At 47.0% G+C, this 20,653-nt stretch overlaps 1 protein-coding gene across 2 annotated transcripts; it reads right to left on the bottom strand.

The window, feature by feature from the left end:
* Positions 1–776: 776 nt before the first annotated feature.
* LOC123144877 (uncharacterized) lies at positions 777–20,097 on the bottom strand. Of its 2 annotated transcripts, none has more exons than XM_044564126.1 (5): positions 19,849–20,097; positions 15,012–17,739; positions 14,128–14,634; positions 13,800–14,010; positions 777–1,493 (listed from the first exon to the last, which is right to left on the bottom strand). In XM_044564126.1, exons 2-5 carry the CDS (start codon positions 17,523–17,525, stop codon positions 1,288–1,290), a joined length of 3,438 nt encoding a protein of 1,145 aa, XP_044420061.1. In that variant the 5' UTR covers positions 17,526–17,739; positions 19,849–20,097; the 3' UTR covers positions 777–1,287. The 2 variants fall into 2 exon arrangements, with proteins under 2 accessions (XP_044420061.1, XP_044420062.1); XM_044564127.1 differs by having other exon boundaries at positions 15,012–17,857; positions 19,849–20,085.
* Between the last annotated feature and the right edge of the window lie 556 nt (positions 20,098–20,653).

Below are 20,653 nucleotides of genomic sequence, written 5' to 3'. Positions count from 1 at the left end.
ATGTAACTCTAGGTTAGCGACTACTACAGCTTTTGGTTTCGATGTGAGAAGGAAGAAATTAGGACCGAAGGGTCCCTAGCAACATCGCCTTGGGCCGTTGGCTGGTTGGTCCACTGCGTTTGCTCCATCCCCTCTGTTCTGATAGCCTGCTGCCCAGGCTGAACAGTGGTCATTCCATTAATTGCTCGTCTACGCCCCACGATTTACGCATCCGATTCATCAAAGTACATCATCAGTGGACGAGCCAACAAGTTGATCCGTGCAAAAAGCTGAATAACAGAGCTACGACATGGTTAGAGCAAGAGAAAGCCGAAAAGGGAACAGAGCTACGACATGTCTACTTACCAGAAGTGGTAACGTTTCCAACGGGCCGGGCAGGACCGCAGGAGTAGATCCAATTTCAGGCTGAATGGTCCATGGAAGTAGATGTGGAATCAATGTATGATGTGCTCCCGTTTATGAATAAGGATATCTCAAACAAAAAGATGAATGAGGATTATTTGGGCAACACGACAACGTATCACCTCTGATAACGCTCCCATCCATGATCTTGCCCATCCTGCCTCATTGATGCGACCAACGACGAGACAAGGCAGTTTGGTATGACGAATGGAGGCTGATCTCTTGGTTCTGGGTGCTCCAAAGTTTGCTGGATGAAGTGACTCGGAACTGCTCTGTATGTAGCGCTCGCGCACAGAATTTGGCATCTATGCATACTCAACCTACCGCTGTGTCAATATTTTTTATTCAGTAATAGCAGGTGCAATAGCAAATTGTAAGATAATCAGGATATGCCATTATACTCTTGCACAAATTATCATACGTTCGGGTAATGTTTGCACCAGGTAATGTTTAAACCAGATTACAAATGCTCATCAGATCTCTCCTGATAAAATTATGACTCTCCAGTCCAACCATAAATTCAACCAGGTTTTCAAAAGGCAGATTTTAACATCAACAGACATGAATTGCTACCATCTACTCCCTCCGTTCGGAATTACTTGTCGCAGAAATGGATGTATCTAGACGTATTTTAGTTCTAGGTACATTCATTTCCGAGACAAGTAATTCCAAACGGAGGGAGTAGTCAGCTAGCGCTATACCAACTGAACGAATCTCGGGTCTACTTCTCATTTAAGCAAAGCTCAGATGGAAGCTCTGAATTCCAGATGTACACACAACACAACTCCAACGGTAGGCTTACAGGCAGCATGATTTGTTCAAAGAGCAGCATCCGCTGCACTATTTCTCCAGGCTCGCAGCCCCACGGCCGGGAGACACTTCCCGTTATGCTGGTCTATTACCCATGCCACCACTTGGATGATTCATCGAGTCCATAGCAGCGCGTTGCGCGGTCGCGGGACGCTGTCTGAGGTCCCGCTGTCTGAGGGAGGCGCCTGTTGATGTTCCGGGGGCTGAAACAGGTGCAGGAATGTGAAAACTGCGCTGGTCTGCCAACCGACTAGGCCCTGCCATGGTTTCCTGGGCAGCACCTGATACATGAAATAATACATCAGCAAGAGTTGACAGTAAATATGCTTTTCGACATACCTCCTAGGAGGATTTTAGCATAAACCCTATCTTTTCAATACAAAGAAACGCAAAAATCTCTTTGCGTTTTCTCGAAAGAAAAAAAAAACAAGTATGAGCAAAACAATACTCCCTCTTCCCAAAATGTAAGGCACAGTTGACTTTTCACGGTCTTCCATGCACTACTTTGACCACTAATATATGTTGCACCAAAATAGATGGATTGAACATATATGAGTGTAATTGTTATATTTATCTTGCAATGTACTCCCTCTGTAAAGAAATATTTCTTTACGGAGGGAGTACTGTACTCATTTTATGGACATATTATACGCGAGAATCATAGTCAAAGTTGTATTAGGTATACTAGACTAGTAGACTTCTAACTTATTAGATTATTAGATGTTTTTTGTGCTATGCAGCCTATCTAATTTATTATCAGTCAAATGCAGAAATATTTAACTACGACCTACAAAGTAAGAGTAATGGATCAATCAAAATCGTTGAATATCGAAATATATGGAGTAAAAGCTAAAGCAATGCATGCAGCTAAACAAGGCATTTCTGGGTGACATGATTGATACTAAGAGGGAATAGAGAATAAGGCAACATACATGCATTGACATTTTTCTGAAACATTGTTATCACATATTTTTTTGCAGGAACGCGAGAGAAAACACTTCTTTTTTCAATAGATAGGAAACCCAAACAAGGTCCGTTGCAAGCGACAAATACAACTACAGAGCCATCACTCTCGCAATACCTACAGTTTTCCACGCCCCCACATCGCTAGCGATGGAAGACAAAGAACAGTCATAGTCTTAATTAGACTCAGAACGAAAGAGCCGGGCATTTCTTTCCAGCCAAAGGCTGCGCAAGACAGGGAGGACGAAGCCGTTTCCCGAGCTTCTAGGACAACGCCAGCCTAGGCCAGCAGTTGATAAGGCAGCCTGAGGTAGATGGGTGAAGCTCGCACGCGCCCGGGCACAAATAGACTGGAACCAAACTCAGGGCCGGCCCTAGGCCATGGCACAAGGTGAGCTGGCCTAAGGCCCATCTAATAAGGGCCCAAAGCCCAATACATCTACATATCAGAATAAATTACAAAAAAGCGTCATTTGCAGAACATAACGTCAACACTATTACGGGGTGTACATCCCCCCCCCCCCCCCCCCCCGCGCTCGCGCGCTTCACCACGTTGTATTTATTCAATAGTTGCTTATGGTTGAGCACATGTATCTTATAATCATCATTTGCATCATATAATCATATGTATTAAGACTTTATTTGCTAATTAAAATTACAGTTTTTATGCTTATGCCTTCGTATTTTCATGCTATGAGATATATACCGGTAGAAGTATTCATATTACTCTGTCAATTGTACCTCACTCGCACTAAGGTCTACATGATGCTAGGGCTGGCCCTGACCAAACTTGGTGCCAGAGCAACATTGGATGAGCGGGTGATACAACAACTCCACACACCGAGAGCACAAAGGGCAAGTGTCATTATCAGCAGGGCCGTGGCGCTTCCTCCGCTCCACAGCTTTCCAGGTAAAGAACTTGAACTTGAGAGGAGCGCAGGCACGCAAAATGAGCTCATGAAGTGGCCATAGTTCACGCGGTAAGCCAAAAGGACCGAGAAGCTGGCTCCAGCTCCCATGCCCGGCAGAAATGATCGGGCATACCAGGCGCAAGCTGGACCAGGTCAGCCACACGGGCAAGCAAGAACATCGGGGCGATGGCCAGACTAGACAACCCTCCAACGTTATCATCAATCCAGCGGTTGTTGAGGAGTGCCTGAGCTAGCGTCCTAGAATACATGATCTTGAGGGGAATGAACTCCAACAGATCCGGCGCGATGGATTTGCACAGTCCCTCTCAATCTATCTGTCAGTCCAGAAAAGCCAGTTTGCGCCATCCCCAATCTGCACCTTGACCAAGGCATAGAACAGGGTTTGATCTGAGCATGTCAAGCTAAGATTTTCCCACGGCTTGTCCAGAGCCACTTTGTCAAACCAAAGCCAACACATTTTCATCATCTCATGCACAATGGAAAAATTCCAGAGATCCAGGCCACCCAAGTGCTTCGGTAAGCAAACCAGGCAAAACCCACCGGACGACGAGTCCTTGACACACCAAAAAAAAAATCTACAAAGCTTTTCCAGGCAAACATTCATTTACTTCGCAAGGGAGAGTCCATCATAATGTAGCGCCTGCACAAGAAACAAGGATCAAGTGCCCAGCGTCCGCCATAAGATTTCCTTTCCAGGCTGGGATCCTTTTGGCCACCTTGTCAATATAAGGCTGGAGCTGAACTTTGGGAAGTTTTTCATGCGACAGCGGCAGCCAAAGGTATGGGCACGGAAATTCAACAACAACACACGGCAGCAACAAGGCAAACCCCAGATCACTGCCCTGACAACGAATCAAGGTGGCCATGCTTTTTTGGAAATTAATCTGAAGACCAGACGCATCCACAAAGATCTCCATAATCAGCAAGGCAGTTTCTCGAGCAACATCATCCGCGAACAGGAAAGCCTATGTCGGATCCCCAAGTGCACCATGGGGCTCAAGAGCCCTGAATCATCCACGGCATTGAACAAAGCCCAAGGATGTTCATAATGATCACGAAGAGCAACGGCAAAAGAGGATCACCTTGCCGCAACCCTTTACGATGCCAAACCCTAGCAAAGGGGTGCCCATTAACAAGGATCTTGGAGCTCGAAGACGCAAGGATCAAGGTCTCCCAAGAACACCATTACTCGCCAAATCCATGCACCCACAGAACTTCCAACAAGGTCAATTGACAGAATCAAAAGCCCGAGCCACATCCAACTCAAAAAGAGAAGGCACTTTGCGTGTTGATTGCCACCAGCTTAGACATACGCTTCACGAGACGAACAGAAAGTATCAGAGAGAAGATCTTGGCAAAGCTATGCATAAGACTCATTGGCCGAAAATCTCCCATGCTAGGTGCCCCCTCCTTGTTAAGGCCATGCCCTAGACCATTGAAGAGGCAGTTAAGAGTGGCTGCAATTATTGAATTCATGCTCCAGCCAACTTATCCAAAAATCCGAACCTTGGGAGAGGGCCAGACATTATACTCCAACACCCCGCGGTATGGAGCTGACCCCCGCGTCGCCCCCCGCTCGGGCGACACGGGTGGTACTCCAACCCTAGCCGCCGCCGAGGCCGACCCCCCTCCCTCCCTTCCTCCCGCCGCCGCCGGAGGACGCCGCCGGCCTGCACCCGGTGGCGGGGGTTCTCCTTGCTCTCGTGAATCAGGGGCGGTCAGGGCCACCAATGCGCGTGGAGGTGCGGCCGATCTAGCGAAGCGGCGGCGACGGCTGCGGCGGCGGCGGCGATGGCTGCGGCGGCGGCGGCCAATATAGCGAAGCGGTGGCAATGGCTGCGGCGATGGCAGCGGAGACCACTCCTGCCTCGCGGCGGGCGGTCTATGCTGCGGCGGCGTGTCATCCGGGTTTGGATCGGCGGCGGCGTCGAGGGCCTAGTGGACTGCTTGGCGGCACCTCCGGTCAGATCTAATCTGGGCGGTGCAGCCGGCGGTGGTAGTCATCTTCTCCGTCGGAGGTGGCCGGCCAGAGGCTGGGTGATCGGATCTCGAGATCCGTCATCTAGTCCCGGTTGCGAGTTGGGGAGTCAGAGTTGCCGGTGAAAACCGAGCCGACGGCAGGCGATGGAGGCGTTCTGCGTCGTTACCTTGATGAAGGCATCGTCGTGTAACTACTGTCGACCCACTCGTGCTGCTCCAGGGGAAACCCTAGGATCTGGCTCTCCAGATCGGACGATGGCGGCACTGCGGTGTCGTTCCTCTCTTGGGAACATCGTTTGTGGAGCAGCGCTGGAAGTCAGAGGTAGGAGGTGGAGCGGCTTCGTCTTGCATGGAGCTTCGGTGGAGATGTCAAGTCATGCCTGGCCGACAGGTGCTACGCTTTGTCATGCCTGGTCGGCAGGTGCTACGCACGACAGATCTTCCAGAGACTTCAAGCGGTGTCGGTTGGTGGTACTTGGCGGCATGGTGCTGAGGTGTACCAGCGGCGACCGCGACGTGCTCAGCAGTTCCCGCAGGGAGGTGGTGGCGTCGACGGCAGCTAGATCGGGCAAGGATGATGCGTCAGTACAGCTCTGAAGTTGGAGTGGTGGAAGTTGGCGGCGGCGGCCTCTGAGAGCGTCTCGGACCGGTGTGTGCCCCATACCCGGCAAGTGGCTTGGTTGGGGCCTCAGGTCTTAGATGTTAGGCTTGGCTGCGAGGTCTGTGGTATTAGGCCCGGACTATCAGCATCCCTTCATCGATTGGATAGGAGTAGCGACAGATGTTGCCTAGACGGTGGCTTCAGACTTACTGTTGTATTTCTTTGTAAGGTCTTGTGTGAATAATTAATAAAGTGGTTGCATGCATCGCCCAGATGCAGAGGCCGGGGTCTTCCTCCTTTTCTAAAAACAATTACTCCAACACCCCCCCCCCCTCACATCTGTACTCCTTTGGAGTTTATGACGTGGGCAGCGGAAGCGGGCGGGGGCAGGCCACAATTATTTATTGTGTTCACTTCCGAACTGATGGAGAGAGGCGGGCAATATACTTCGGCACCCCCCCCCCATAAGCGTAAGATATGGGAGAGGGCCTTTTGTACTTTTGACACAAGGGGGTGAACCTTTTGTGCAATTTGGTGGTGGCGGTATTCCCCTAGCTTGATAAGTGTGTACCTCGCTCCTCACAGAAAAGACTAGATAGGCATCTTCCTCAGCTTGTGACAAGGCCGATTTGGTCTGCTCCTCTGGGCAAGAAACATATCATCATCAACAGAGGGTTTACTACAAGAAAGACGGGAAGGGGGCAGGAGGCGACGAGAGCATATTCGGAGATTTCCTTGCTTTGGCATTTGGCCAGTGGTGCTTGCTTGGATCTATTGGTCGATCCCCAGCAACTCTGGTAACCTGCCATATCATGCTTGATCACCTGCCAGAAACTCTGGTAAAAGTTCATGGGGAAGTCGTCCGGCCCCGGGGATTTGTCTTTCGGCATGCCCCGATCACATCCCAAACTTCCTCTTCCGTCCACGACACCTCTAACTCTGACAGGCCGAGTTGGGGAAGACCAAGGGCCTGCAAATTGACGGAGCGTTGCCTGTCGGAGGGGCACCGAGCTGGCTCCAGAAGAACTCAAAGGTGATAGCTTCCATCTCATGTTGGGTCATGGTAACATGATCACCCGCACGCAATTGGCTGATGCAGTTCTTCTTCCGACGATGAAAGGCATGGGTATGAAAGAACTTCTAGTCCACGTCACCGTCCTTGAGGCTCAGAAGCCTCGACCGCTGCTTGGCGATGGATCTCTCCGGAGAGGCAAGGCCAAGACAGTGAAATTTCAACTTGTTCTTCAAGTGACGCTCAAAATCCGAGAGAATGCGTCAATCCTATGCAACATCAAGTTTCGGGATGATTTCGTGGGCCATCGTAAGTTGCATCTTGATGTTTCCCACCTAGCGTCCAAAGTGAACAGGATGTTGTGTGTGGGCGACGTAGCATTCCACAACCGCGTCCGAAAAGCCATCCAGCGAGCACAAAAAAGACTCGAAATGGAATCGCCTCTTGGTGGTCAGCAGTTGAGAGGCACAGTCAACATAAGCGGCAATTTCTTTTTTGACAAAGGGTGGATTTTATTGGCTCGAAATGGATCATCAAGATGAGACAAACACAATGAGCACACACCTGGCCTCCACATAGCTAGGATGCACATAGCCAACATCGACGCACGCACACAGAAATACACCGGCAAATAGGAAAGTCATATAAGAGCAAAGCTATGCGTAGGCAAGGAAAAAATAAAACCCCAAAGCGATCAGATCTATGAACAGTGAACTACAGCAATGACCATATCCGCACCAACCATCTAATGACACCACACAGACGACGAGGTTCTTCAACATAAGAAACGGCACATGATCCAAGGTAGACGAGGCAAGGTCATATAGTACAAGATTATTTTATTTTTATCCACATACTATCCAATGTTTGTAGCAACATATTGGTCCAACAATAATGACAAAACACAATCACGTCTCCTTGTACATTGTCACATTAAAAGTTTCTTCAATTTCCTTTCTTTGGTTCTCGATAAGCAAAAAAAACATTCTTTCACTTATTGCAATATGGCAGAATAGATAGTAACATTACTATCCAAATGTATCGTTCCCCTTTTTGTTAAATAACTAAATAAAAACAATTTTCTTTTCAATTAACCCACTACCTCCTAGAAAGTAAAAGGTCACCGCATCTCGAATCAAAAGGAATGGGTGGTACACAATGATTTGTGAGCGTCTCAAAACCTTCTTTATTTATATAGCTAAAATTGGAATGCCCCTACTGCGTCCACTTGTCCTGTTGAGAGGATCTTTCTCAAACTGCAGTACCTTAGCAAGGGGTAGCCAACGGAAAATTGGTAACATCAAGGTGCAGCTTGCTATGGCCAAAGAACTTCTTCATTCCATTGAGATTGCAAGGGACTCTAGGGCTCTTTCCACGGCTGAGGAGAAAACTCAAACTTCATTGCCTCAGTTTGGCCTCCCTTGAGCGCACCATTGCCCGACTGCGGTCTCATGTTCTCTACCTCCGTGAAGGTGACCCAAACACTTCCTTCTTTCACCAGAAGTCCCATTATAGAAAGAAATTTTATTGCTAAGCTTTCAATGGCCGATCAAACTGCGACAAGTCAAGAGAAGAAAATCTTATTGGCTAGCCCAAGGAGAGGGATTTAATTTTAAATGTCCTTTGTTTCACACTCAGCAACACGATCTTGCATTTTTGTGGGAGGAAGTCTGGGTAACCATCAAGGAGTTGCCAAGTGACAAAGTTCGAAGGCCGGATGGGTTTGCTGGCCGGTTCTATAAAACTTGTTGGGAAATCATCAAGGAAGATGTGTTGTCAACCCTCTCAGCTATTCAGCAAGGCCATGTGTCCTAGTTCAGCAGATCTGGTATTGTGCCATTTCAAGTTGGGGATAGGATGAAGCCCCCGGCCAAACCTCCCGATCCGGATTTTCTAGATCGGCGATCTCGCCCACAACCTCGACCCACCAGAGCCTCTCTTTACCTCGTCCTTCCTAGCGCAGATCAGCGGCAGTTGCGCATGTGGCGGCGATGTGACCCTGCAACTGCAAGCGAGACGAGCAACGGGTCACAGGCAGCGCTCCCGATTGACTCATGTGGTAGTTTGAGTTGTTGGGGTGTCCTCCCCGAGGTCACACGCGATGTAACGGCGGTGTTGGCCGTCGCTGCGGCCTTCGAGGTCCTCGACTCCACCATCGGCTCACGTGTCGGCTGCAAGCAGCAAGCCGGATGGCGCAGGATGCTGCTAAGGCGGCATGACGGGTGCAAGCGGCAGATCAGTCTGCACAAGGGTGTGAACATGGCTCCAATCCGGCCATTTTTAGGTTCTGCCAGTGCTGGTCCGGTGCCAGCACGTGCTGGATCCGGTGGTACAGCCCTGCCTAGGGGCTCGATCTCGTCAATAGATTCTATGTGGTGAACACTAGGTACTGAAAGCCATCGCCTCCGGATCGCCCGCACAGGCGGCTCCGAGGCGCCCACACCACCGCCACCTACACCTCCCCTCCGTCGCCCAGCTCCCCCGACGCCGCCGGAGGAGGCCGTCCCCGGCGGACGGCGGCGGCGAGGAACCCCTTTCCCTGCTTTTTCCCTTCCCCCACCACGAGATCCCATTGCCTGACACCGCATCTGTGTGTCGGCTTGATCTGCCGCCGGGCCTTCTGCTGCCGGACGCGGGCTCGCAGGGCTCGCCCCCCTGTTGTGCGCTCTCTTGCGTCGCCCAGCTGCTGCCGAGCACGGGCTCGAAGGGCTCGGTCCCCTGCCTCGGCAATGGCGGCTGAACTTCTTCGCCCAATGGAATCCTGCAAATTCTATGCGATCCGGCCTAGGCGGTGGGCGCGAGGATTCTGCATCGTGGGATGGAGGCCTGGAGGTGCTAAGCCAGCGCAACAGGGGCGGCCGGCAAGGTGCAGGGTGTGGTTTCCATTGATCTGGAACCTCGAGATCCGGCGATTGCAGGTCCCTATACCGTCAGGCATGGACTCGATTAAGGAGGCTCTAGTGCTCTTCTCCCGCAAGGCGTCATTCTGCTGATCTCGGCCTTCGTCGATCTAGCCACCGACGAGTTCCGGAATTCTCCGCCGGAGATCTTCACGGATTGGCGCATGATGCCCCTGGATATCTGGATCGGATGAGATCCGGTCGTGCATGTCCATATAATTGGCCCGGTGGCTTCACGAGGGCATGACGCGAAGCTTCGCTGTCTGTTGACACCATGGGACATGTCGATATCTCGATTTCCATGTTGTCGACAGAGGCGGAGAATGTCATAATGGCTGAGATCTGAGGACTGAAAGGAATGGCGAAGGTGGCCTTGGTTGGGATGAAGATTTTGCTTAACAGGCCGCTGTCCGGACATGAATGCGGGGCAATGTTCCTGGCCATTCCGAACACATGGTACTTGTGAGCCTGGTGTTCGTTGACTTGCAGAAGTGGCCTCGGCAAGTGGCGGCAGCAGCACAGGAGGAATTCATTTTTGGTGGTGCTCCCGAAGTACCGAGTCTCGACTTTCAAGGTGAAAGCCTAAGGGCTGGTCCTTATTGGTTGTACTTGGCAATGACCTTATTGAAGGCATTGTTTTGAAAGCTCAGACTTTCTCCAGGGTGAAAACCTAAGATCTTTGATCGGGCGACGACGGTGTTTGTACACCGTTTCCTTCTTGAAGGCGTTGCTTTTGGAGAACCTTTTATGTATTTCGGGTGTTGCCTTTGGCGGTGGTTGGAGTGTTGCTGCTGCGAGTGATTGATCACTGTGGCCGGGCCTTTTTTTCCTCTTTTTTCTTTTTTTAGTTGGATGTGTGCATTCTTGATGTCTTTTGGACATTTTGTTGGTGCAGAGGCCAGGTGTAATTGGTATCTCCGCGATATTAATATATTCCCTTTGTCGAAAATGTGGTGAACACTAGGGTGGCGTCCCCGGGGACGTGGCGGCTGGATCCGTGAGATGGCTGCAACAGCGGCAACCTGCGAGGTGGTTGCAACGGTGGCCAAATCTGGGCCAGCTTGCGTCCGTGTGTCACTCAACCATCAACGGGGTCGAAGGTGGTGCGACAATGACGGGAAGCAAGGCGACGTGTACGACGACGATCCTCAACCTACATCTAGCGTCTTCTTCAACGATCTGGGCGGACTTGGTACTCTCCCGGGCGCCAGAATCCGGTGAGCAAGACGTCGTCCACCGGTAGCGAGGTTGTTGGCATTAAAAAATTTGATGACAAGTTTGCATATACTTAAGGTGAAAACCCATGATCTTCTTCGGCTAGATCAGGCAATGTCGGCGCGTGAGCCTCATGCCCTTGATGAAGGTGTTGGCTCGAGGCTTGGCTTCGGGGATGAAAATCCCATGTTCGATCTTCGGTTGGACTTGTCAACATAGGCACTCGTATGACGATCCCTTCTTGAAGGCTTTGTCTAGGGTAGCTTATTTTTCATTTAATTCGGTCATATGTCATAGGATTATGGTAGGCTTGTGGAGATCCTGTTACAAGGCAAATACATGTTGGATGGCCTCAAGTTTTCATTTTTATTTCTAAGCCGCTTGTTCAGCATCAATGCTAGGCTTTGTTTATCATTGTTAACTATTCAATAATATATGGCTGTGTGCATCACTCCATGCAGAGGCCGCGGGTCATCCCCTCTTTTAAAAAAAAAATGTGTCCTTGTTGAAGCTCCTGAACACAGCTTTTATCACCTTCTTACCAAAGAAAGTTGATGCCATGCAGGTTAAGGATTAGCCCATAAGCCTTATTCACAGTTTTGCCAAATCGGTCACAAAACTTATGGCGAATCGGCTCGCAGCTTCCCAATACGGTTTCTATAGCCAGAGTGCATTTATTAAGGGGTGGAGTATCTAGGACAAAAAAAATCTTGTTCAACAAAAGGCCAAATGTTTACACAGGAAGAAAGAACCTCAAATCCTCCTGAAATTGGACATTGATTCAGTTTCTTGGCCCTTTCTTATTGAAGTTCTACACCATTTGGGCTTTGGCCGGCATTGGTGCAACCTTCTGTGTTTGCTGCTATCTACCTCAACCACTGGGATTTTGGTGACTGGAGAACCGGAGAAGCAATTTATCATCGACAGGGACTTTGACAAGAGGGTCCTCTTCCACCTAGGCTATTTATATTGGTTATGGATGTCTTGAATTCACTGATTATCCGAGCTTCTGTGTAAGGTCTTCTCCAACCTCTCACTCTCCAGCAAGTGCAGCATCGGGTTTCTTTCTTTGCCAATGATGCTGTCATTTTCCTCTGACCTGCAGCAAGTGACTTATCACTCATTAAAGAAACCTTGGACTCCTTTGGGCATGCTTCAGGCTTCATGACAAACATGCTTAAGATTTCAGTCATGCCTATCCAGTGCAAGGATGATGACTTGGCGGCCATCTCCAGAAATGAAGGATTTCCCATGCACCTACCTTGGCCTCCCTCTCACAGTTCAGAAGCCCGAGTTAGTGCCGCTTATTGATAAGGTGGCAGAAAATCTTCCGGGTTGGAAGGCTTCCCTCATGAACCACGCTGGCCATCTTGTTTCAGTTTCGGGTACTCCTAACTTATATCCACTCTACCTAAGTGGGTGATAAAGGCTTCTTTTTTGCGGGGAGAGTGATAAAGGCTATTGACAAGTGACCGGGGGGGGGGGGGGGGGGGGGGGGTTTCTTTGGAAAGGACAAGGCCAATGGAGGCAACTACCTTGTGTACTGCACACTTTCCAATTCAGTATTGCAGTCTTGGCATCCACAATCTTGAAGTTTTAGGATGGGCTCTCCGCATTCGGTGGCTCTGGTTACAAAAAACTGACACAGCCCAAGGTGCCCTTATTTTATGCGGGATTACTTGTGCCTCAGACTATGATGAACATGTGAGATATTTGCCATATCAAGACGGCATGTTAAATAGTTTACTAGCACGAACACGATACCATGCCGCAAGGAAAGGGTGCATATATTAGCGAAACCCTTTGCTGTTACCAAATTTTTTACACCTTATCAGACACAAATGTAAAACCAGATATTAAGGGCATCTCGAATGGCTAGTATATACAGCTATGCATAAATTTATCAAATTATAAAATATCAAAGACTATCTAAATTTCTAAGATGGGCTCGAATTTGGTTTGAGACAATAAACTAGCCAAGTGGAAGATTGATTTCATGTTCCACAGTAGTTTCAAGCTGATTCTAAGCAAAGCCAGGCTGGAATCCCCTCAAATGTTTTTTTTTTGTACCCAAGCGATGCAGACCAAAGGGCAAACCACAAGTGGTCAAGCCATATACAAACTTCACCAGAAACTTCAGCTTGAAAGGAAAAGGAGTGACAAAAAGTAAGAATTTGTTCAGCGCAATGAGGGAAATGTTGGATTTTGCCACTTCCAAGAATGGCAGTCCGACCCATGTCTCATTAATATTTGGGTCATAGGGAAAAGGTCACTGGGACATGGGGTAACAGATCGAATTCCCAGTCCCTGGAGTGGAAAATATCCAAATTTCCAATAATAAGAACCTTGCACAAGACCACAAGGGCACGTGGTTATACTTAGTACTCCCTCCGTCTGGGTTTATTAGACCCAACGGCAAAAACACTAGGACCAAGGCAGGACAATTACTCCCATAACATTTTGGTGATCTGTGTCTGATTAAAGTGGAAGGGCCTTTCTCCTTCCATAATTAGCTACAACAGTTAATGTGGAGTTGTTCATGGGCGTGCATTCGTTGGCTACTAATTTCTCTCCTTTTATTTATTCAACAACCTAATTAATCACCTCGAGTCACGCATAAACAGAAGAAAGATCGAGGAAGAAAACTGCACTTTTCATGCGGAGTAAATTACGGGGCCTAATAGGAAGGGACGAGGCTAAACTGCTCACGGGCCCAATAAACCCGGATAGAGGGAGTACATAATAACTATATACATGGAAAACTAAATGGTAACAGAATGTACACAAGCCAGAGTGAGAACTACTAAGTAATAACGCATATAACTCGATCAATTTATCATTTATGATGTCCTTATGCTTCCCCCTATATTAGCAATAATAAACTCCTTCAACTAATTGATACAAAATCAAAGAAATAATATGTCAATGCCAATGTAGTAACTGTATCTTAACAAACCGAGTTAAGATGTATGAAAGATATTTACCTCTAGGACTGTCTGGAACAACTCTAACAGAAGCCTTAAATATAACCTGTAGTACCTCAGCCAATATCTGCTGTTTGTAAATTTTATCAGCTTTTATCTTAAGTTCTCTCTTTCGCTGTAAAGTTTCTACCTCTAAATTATATTCCAGCTCGTCATACTTCCTTTTAGCTTGAGCCAACTCTACTTCACGTGCCAAATTAAGCTGTTCTATCTGGCAAAACACAACCGGAGATTCATGAGTAATACCTAAATAGGGTGCAATCGTTGTGCACGTGCTTCTTGAAATAAGATAAAATACAAAAGTAGAAGAGAAATTCAAGAAAGAGACCTTCTCTTGATGCCTTTTTGTCATCAGATCAGCCAACTTTTGTAATCGACTCAACTCAATGGTAAATAGATTCAAGTCAAGCCCATCTTCAGCCAAAGATGGCCCAGGAGGGGAGCCTGTTGGCACCTGATTAGCTGAAGCTGGATGAACATGTGATGCCCCAGGACTGTGATTTGAATCAAGCCCATCTTCAGCCAAACGAGGCCCAGGAGTGGAGCCTGTTGGCACCTGATTGGCTGACGTTGGATGAACATGTGATGCCCCAACACTGTCAGCCTCAATTCTTGCTGAATGAGTATCCCTACAAGGTGGTTGATATGGAGGACTAGCAAACTGGCAAGTTGAACCGAAATGGTGATGGTTCATCACACTTTGGGTATTGAGGTGCATGTTTGGCTGCTCGGTAACTTGGGCAAAGGAAGGTACTTCCTCGCCGCTTATATCCTCGGCTTGAACCACTTGTCTATTATCACCTGAAGGTGGAGGTGATCTTACAGCTGGAGGTTCCTGCAGATAAACAATGTCAAATATGTCAATGGCAATTTATAAGCGGCACAAGTAAGGACGATGAGACACTATTAATAGTTCTTATAAGTTCACCTAGAGACCATTTTAAAAAATACAGCTAAAATGAGATGTAATCTGACAGTTCTTGTGAATGTATTTATAGCCTCCAATCATTGTTGAATTACTTGTAAATTTAATAATTTAACACTGGGCAGATGATGTTAGGATACGAAACAAACAAGAAATTTATTGTTCACTGTTTATCCTTCCTAATGAATACGTTCAACATAAGTTCTCCTGTTGTCGCAACCCAATCCATAAAAAAAAAATTGTTGAGACAATACTAAACTATAATTAAAAGACATGAGCTAAAATACCTCTTGACGCAATGTTGTTCTGAAAAGGTTCGAGGTAGGCATTATCTCGGACCTAGAACATGAACCTTCTGAAATATTATTGCCTGAATTTATGTGCTTTTGCTTTACATTAGAACCAGATGGAGCATTTTGTGAATCAATGTTCACTGTCATAGCCAGTTGCTTTTCATTAGAACCAGACACGGCATTTTCTGAATCAGTGTTCACTGTAATCATCGCAAGTTTTAGTGCCGTATCTGCGTCAGAATGAGAAGCACAAGATCTCTCCATGTCTCCCCCCTCATTTTGTGTTGCTAGTGATAAGGTGATTTGTGTCCCATCTTTTTCACCAGACTTTCTCCCTGGCCTGCAACATGAACCTTCTGAAATATCATCATTGCCTGAACCGATGCGCCTTCGTTTTTCTCTATAAATCGAGGCAGCATTTTCTGTACCATTGCTCGCTGCAATAGTAGGTTCTGATGCTAAACTCATGATAGACTGAGAACCACAGGGACTCTCCATGGTTTCCCCCTCGTTTTGTGCTGCTATTGAGAAGACAATTTGCGTTGCTGGTGAGAAGGAGATATGTGTCCCATCTTTTTCACCTAACTTTCTCCCTGACCTGCATGGACCTTCTGAAATATCATTGCTAGAACACATGTGCCTTCGTTTTTCTCTAGAAATCGAGGCAGCATTTTCTGTATCAGTGCTCACTGCAATAGCAAGTCCTGATGCTGAACTCATGACAAACCGAGAAGCACAGGGGCTCTCCGTGTTTCGTCCCTCATTGCTGTCAGCTGCTGAGAAGATAATTTGGGTCCCATCTTTTTCACGAAACTCCATTCCTGACACACTGGTTACCTGCAAGGAGCTGCTTTCTAAGGTAGCCATTTCTTTTGATACACCAACTGAAAACCCGGGCTTTGTAGCTTCATTCGTTACAAGCAGCAATTGCGAGTGTTCTAGAGTAGGCTCACAATCATCACTTGCCTTACCTGTTGTCAGTGTCTTAGCAGGTTCTAGTGCTGCACTCACATCAAGCTGGCAAGCAGAGGGTCTCTCCACATCTCCTCCCTCGTCTTTATCTGCTGCCGGGAAGGTAGTTTGTGTCTGATTTTCATGACAAAACTCCATCGAGGGAGCACAGGTGTACTGTGAAGGCCTGCTTTCTAAGGTGGCCATTTCTTCTGCTATACCAACTGAAAACCCAAGCTTTGTATGTTCATTTGTTTCAAGCGATGATGGTGAATTTTCTAGATTGGGCACAGTAATATCAGTTGCAAAGGTGCCTCTAGGTTCTTTATTAGAGGCAATTGCTTCAATTTGAGTGGTTATAGATTGCATGTCAAAATATTTTAGATGCTGTTCACCATCTGAATAGTCAACCATACAGCTTTCTAGTTCCTCTGGCTTGAATTTAGAATATGACAAGTTAGTCACATAAAACCATTTCTTAAGGTAGCCAGCTTTGGCCTCAAATATCCAGCGCTCTTTTATTCTGTTCTCTTTGTCCCTGTCACGTATAAGCTGTTTATAAAATTTTATCAGCTGAGATATCATATGTCGATGAAATCTGCAGCGCAACATGCTGGAATGTAGCTTAGGCAACATCATCCTGCAATATCTTATAGTTGGTGCAACATGTGCATAATGGAATTTATAAGAATTCACATGTTTTTGGAACAATTCTATCTTCTTCTTTTTTTGCTCATTGTTGAATTTCTTCCGATCTACAGTCTGCCGTGACAGTAGTGTTTTGGACCTTTCTGAACAAACTTCCTCAATCATTTTCGTGGCCCAATGGGAATCAGAGTATCTAAAACATCCTTCCTTCCTTTTCTTATGCCTTTCTTTTGAACTACTATAGATAGATGGTGAATAGCTTCGACGGTGGTTCCCACATTTTCTATGCAAAGTTGACTGACTCACATTAACATATTGGCCCTCAGATGCAGCATACTTAGATTGTTGCACAACAGCAGTACATGCAGTCCCTCCAAGGCGAGAACCTCTTTCAGCTGAAGTTGATGACTCCTCTTCAACCACCACTTGAGAAGATGTGCTTGACTCTTTAAGACTTGCAGCCATGTTCTCGCGGATTGCACTACACTTACACTGCTGCACAAAATTAATACCTGCAGTCCTTCCTTCACAGGAAGCTCTTTCAGGTGAAGTTGATGGCCACATAAGGGCCTGCTCCTTTTCAATCGTATCTTGCACAAATGAGCGTACAATGCTTGGAGGCATGTGTTCGTGGATCACTCTATGTTGCAAAACCACAATACCTGCAGTCTCTACATTATGAGAAGCTCTTTGCGGTGAAGCTGATTGCCTTATATGGACCTGCTCCTGTTCAGCATTTGCAGCTGTGCCATTCTGGATAGGGCTTTCTAATCCGGATGCCTCATCTGCCTCTCTGATCTCACCTTCTTCTAGTTCAGATTCATAATGTTCAATTTTTGCCACTCCAATCTTGCCAATCTCACAACTTTCGGATTCGAATGATCCCTTGCAAGCTTCGTTGTAATCCATAATATCTCAATTTAGTTGGGTGACTATCTGACTGAGGTGGAAATTTTATGCTGTTTGTAGAACAGAAAAAAAAACACTGGAACTTTCCTCACAGAGATAGTAATTCCACCTTAGCTAAGTTGATTCTCTTCTGTGCAACTGATTAAGAATCATTTCGTGATGCAAGCACCAGCTAACTGGCTCACATATGTGCTATGCGGAAGATCAAGCAGGCCTAAACAATGATAAGGATAGACATTTCAAGACCATGCATTTAAACACAGTGAGATTTGTATCATTGGTCAAGGAAGGATGCAAAATTCTTCTATATTTATGTGACCAGGTGAGGAGAACTGCAAAAATGCCTCCAAATGCTCGGTTAAAGATCATGATACAGAAATTTCTTATGATACTTCATGAACATAGAAATAAATCAAAGTTCAAAGTTTTAACCAATTTCTTCAATAAAGTAATAGTTCCACATTTCAGGCGTAATTTATAATGAAAATATCTCTAATACTTCCATTGGCAGGTTGTTGGATTTGTGGGCCAGCAGTCTAAGGAAAAATCTGATGGCATCTTCTACAATTTATTACCCGCACTAAGTAATTTAAGTAATAGAAGGACTGAGAAGGAAACACGGGTTGAGTGCACTACTCCCATATCATAGGCACTAACCATAACAAAATATTCATATTTTGATGCCTCTAGTCTGTTAAAATCAGGGCAAAAAGATCTCCTGTGTAGTACCTTGCAGCTATCAATTATAAATGCTATTCCACATTTAGGGCCATTTTTCCAACATGTTGCAAAGCGCAAAGAAATTGCCCGCTTCTACATTAATCACATCCTCGAATAGGTTTCCAAGCTGACGAAGGAGCGCAGATTAGCTGTTCGTGTATAGCCGAACCAAACCTTCCCCATCGGTTGGTCAGCTGTGGAGACCTGGTTCGGCTAAATTGGTGCAACCCAAAAGGTTAAAAGGTGCACCTTCGCCAACTAAGAAGCGAATTCGATTAATACATATTTACATGGCAAGCCTCATCAGTTCGACATGTACAACTGCTCTGTCAGTTTGGAGACAAATTGTTCAACGCAGTGTGTTTTGTCAGGAGGGTTTGTTATTGGTGTTAGGAGGTTTCTTGAATGGGGACATTGGTGAAAAGAACATTAAATGACGTACTCGCTGTCATAAAAGTGATCTTGGGGGGACAAAAAGGAATATTTTGTGAAACAAAAAGGAATTTATTGATGAACAGCACTGTGGCACAAGCCACTTGATGCTTCTCATGTCAACTTGTGTCGTCACCTTAGGACACAGCCTCATGTCCTCATGGCGCACAGACCGTCGTGCCTTAGGACACAGCCTCATATTCGCATGTTATAAAATTGGTTTATTTATTTATTGTTTACAAGGCGGTAAGCGCCCTGACACGTAAGCGCCTAAGGGGACGTCTAAGCGCGTAAAGCGGGCATAATTGTAAGGCACTGCCAGGGCGCCTTGCCACCTAAGCGTCCAAGGCGGGACGCCTTATAAACAATGATAAGCACCCCAGCACAAGTTGAATAAGACTTGAACCTGGGTGGTGGGGGTGTACATCCACATTTCCTACCAAGCAAGCTAGGCTCATTCGTATTAGACGTAATAAAGAATTGAAAGCACCTTTTTAAAGAAGAAGCTGAATTGAAAGCACCTGCCAATAACAAGTACTCCCTTCGTCCCATAATATAAGAGCGTTTTTTGGCATGGAGGGAGTAGTTTCCAACAAACAGAGTTTTACTTTTTTACATTTTAACAACAAACAGAGTTAAATGTGACGTAAATGGCTAAATTGGTAACACGAATGTGAGAAGGAATTGAAGGGGGTGGTAAAACATGGCAACTTCTAAGGCAATCGGTGTTCGTACCTACATTAGATGCTCAAAATCGATTACCTCGAATTAAAAGGAAAATAAAATCCATACTGGAATCTAGAGGTGAGACCGAGAGTAATAAAAGGAAAACCGCTGAACTGAACGTCGCCCTCATCGAGAAGGCGCAACCGTCCGACTTGCATGCACAGTTGGGAATCTAATAACCGGGTCGCCTTCGAAGCCAACACAAGCAGGCAGCGACCCCGCTGCATGCCGGAATGGCGGACTCGATGGGCATGAACCTCGCCAAAACCTCTGGCCTGGACAAAACCCACCTCCCAAAGCCCCGAACCCACGGAGCGCGACCCTTTCCCCCAAATCGGCAGCGATCCCGCCGTAACTCAAACGAAAATCGAACGTACGCGACGACAGACAATTAATCGGGTCGCGCAGGAAAAAAGAACATCAGTGGTTGAAGAGTAATGCTTACCCAACGACGGCCGGAATCGAGCGCTCCCCGGCGGCACGCAGAGGAGATGGGGAATCGCCGCGGATGAAACGAGGGTTTTGGGTTGGGAGACGGGGGGATTGTGAGGGAGGACGGCGGTGGGTTGGGCTTGGGCGCGTGGGGCGTGAGCGAACCGCTCTGCGCCGAAAACTGAAATGAAAAGCAGGGGGGGTGGCGTGCTCGAAGCAGGGCGCGACAGTCGTCTCGTCAGGTCGTGGTGAGTCCGAGTGGGAGTGGTCATTCATTGCGCTGTGTGAGTTGGCTTGCGCTGGACCAGGGGAGGATGTAGGGGGCCGCACTGTGCTCGCGTGATCGCGTCTGGTCCCTCGGTCTTGGTCTCCGTCGACCGTGCAAACGTGCCAGGGTTGACCTTTGTTGTGTCACGCGGTTGTACTGCAGCGCACTGTACGAGTCCTCACACTTTTCTTTTGCCGTTTTTTTTTCGGGGGGCCTCCTCACACTTAATTTTCATTGGAGAAAAATCTAGTGGATTCGCATGCAAAATTCTCTACCATACGGATACGGTGGTTTTCAATGGGATTTTTTCGTGAGAGAGGACACATGTATGCATGCAGAATCTTTCACCCAGTACTAACGTCATCACATTAACCGTAAAATTTTAAAAAATACCAACCATTAATTTGGTTAGCGAACCATTTTCCCTCACGAGTTCGTCTTGATGAGGCTTCAAAACATGATCTCATCTCATAATGTTTCGATGAAATTTTTCTCGACGCTACCGGTCATGATATTTGGCCATGCTTTGCCATGTTAGTGGTTAATAATT

This window comes from Triticum aestivum, chromosome 6D (genome assembly GCF_018294505.1).
Source record: "Triticum aestivum cultivar Chinese Spring chromosome 6D, IWGSC CS RefSeq v2.1, whole genome shotgun sequence".
In the NCBI taxonomy this organism is placed as follows: domain Eukaryota; kingdom Viridiplantae; phylum Streptophyta; class Magnoliopsida; order Poales; family Poaceae; genus Triticum; species Triticum aestivum.
This window is presented reverse-complemented; position numbering and strand designations above follow the sequence as displayed.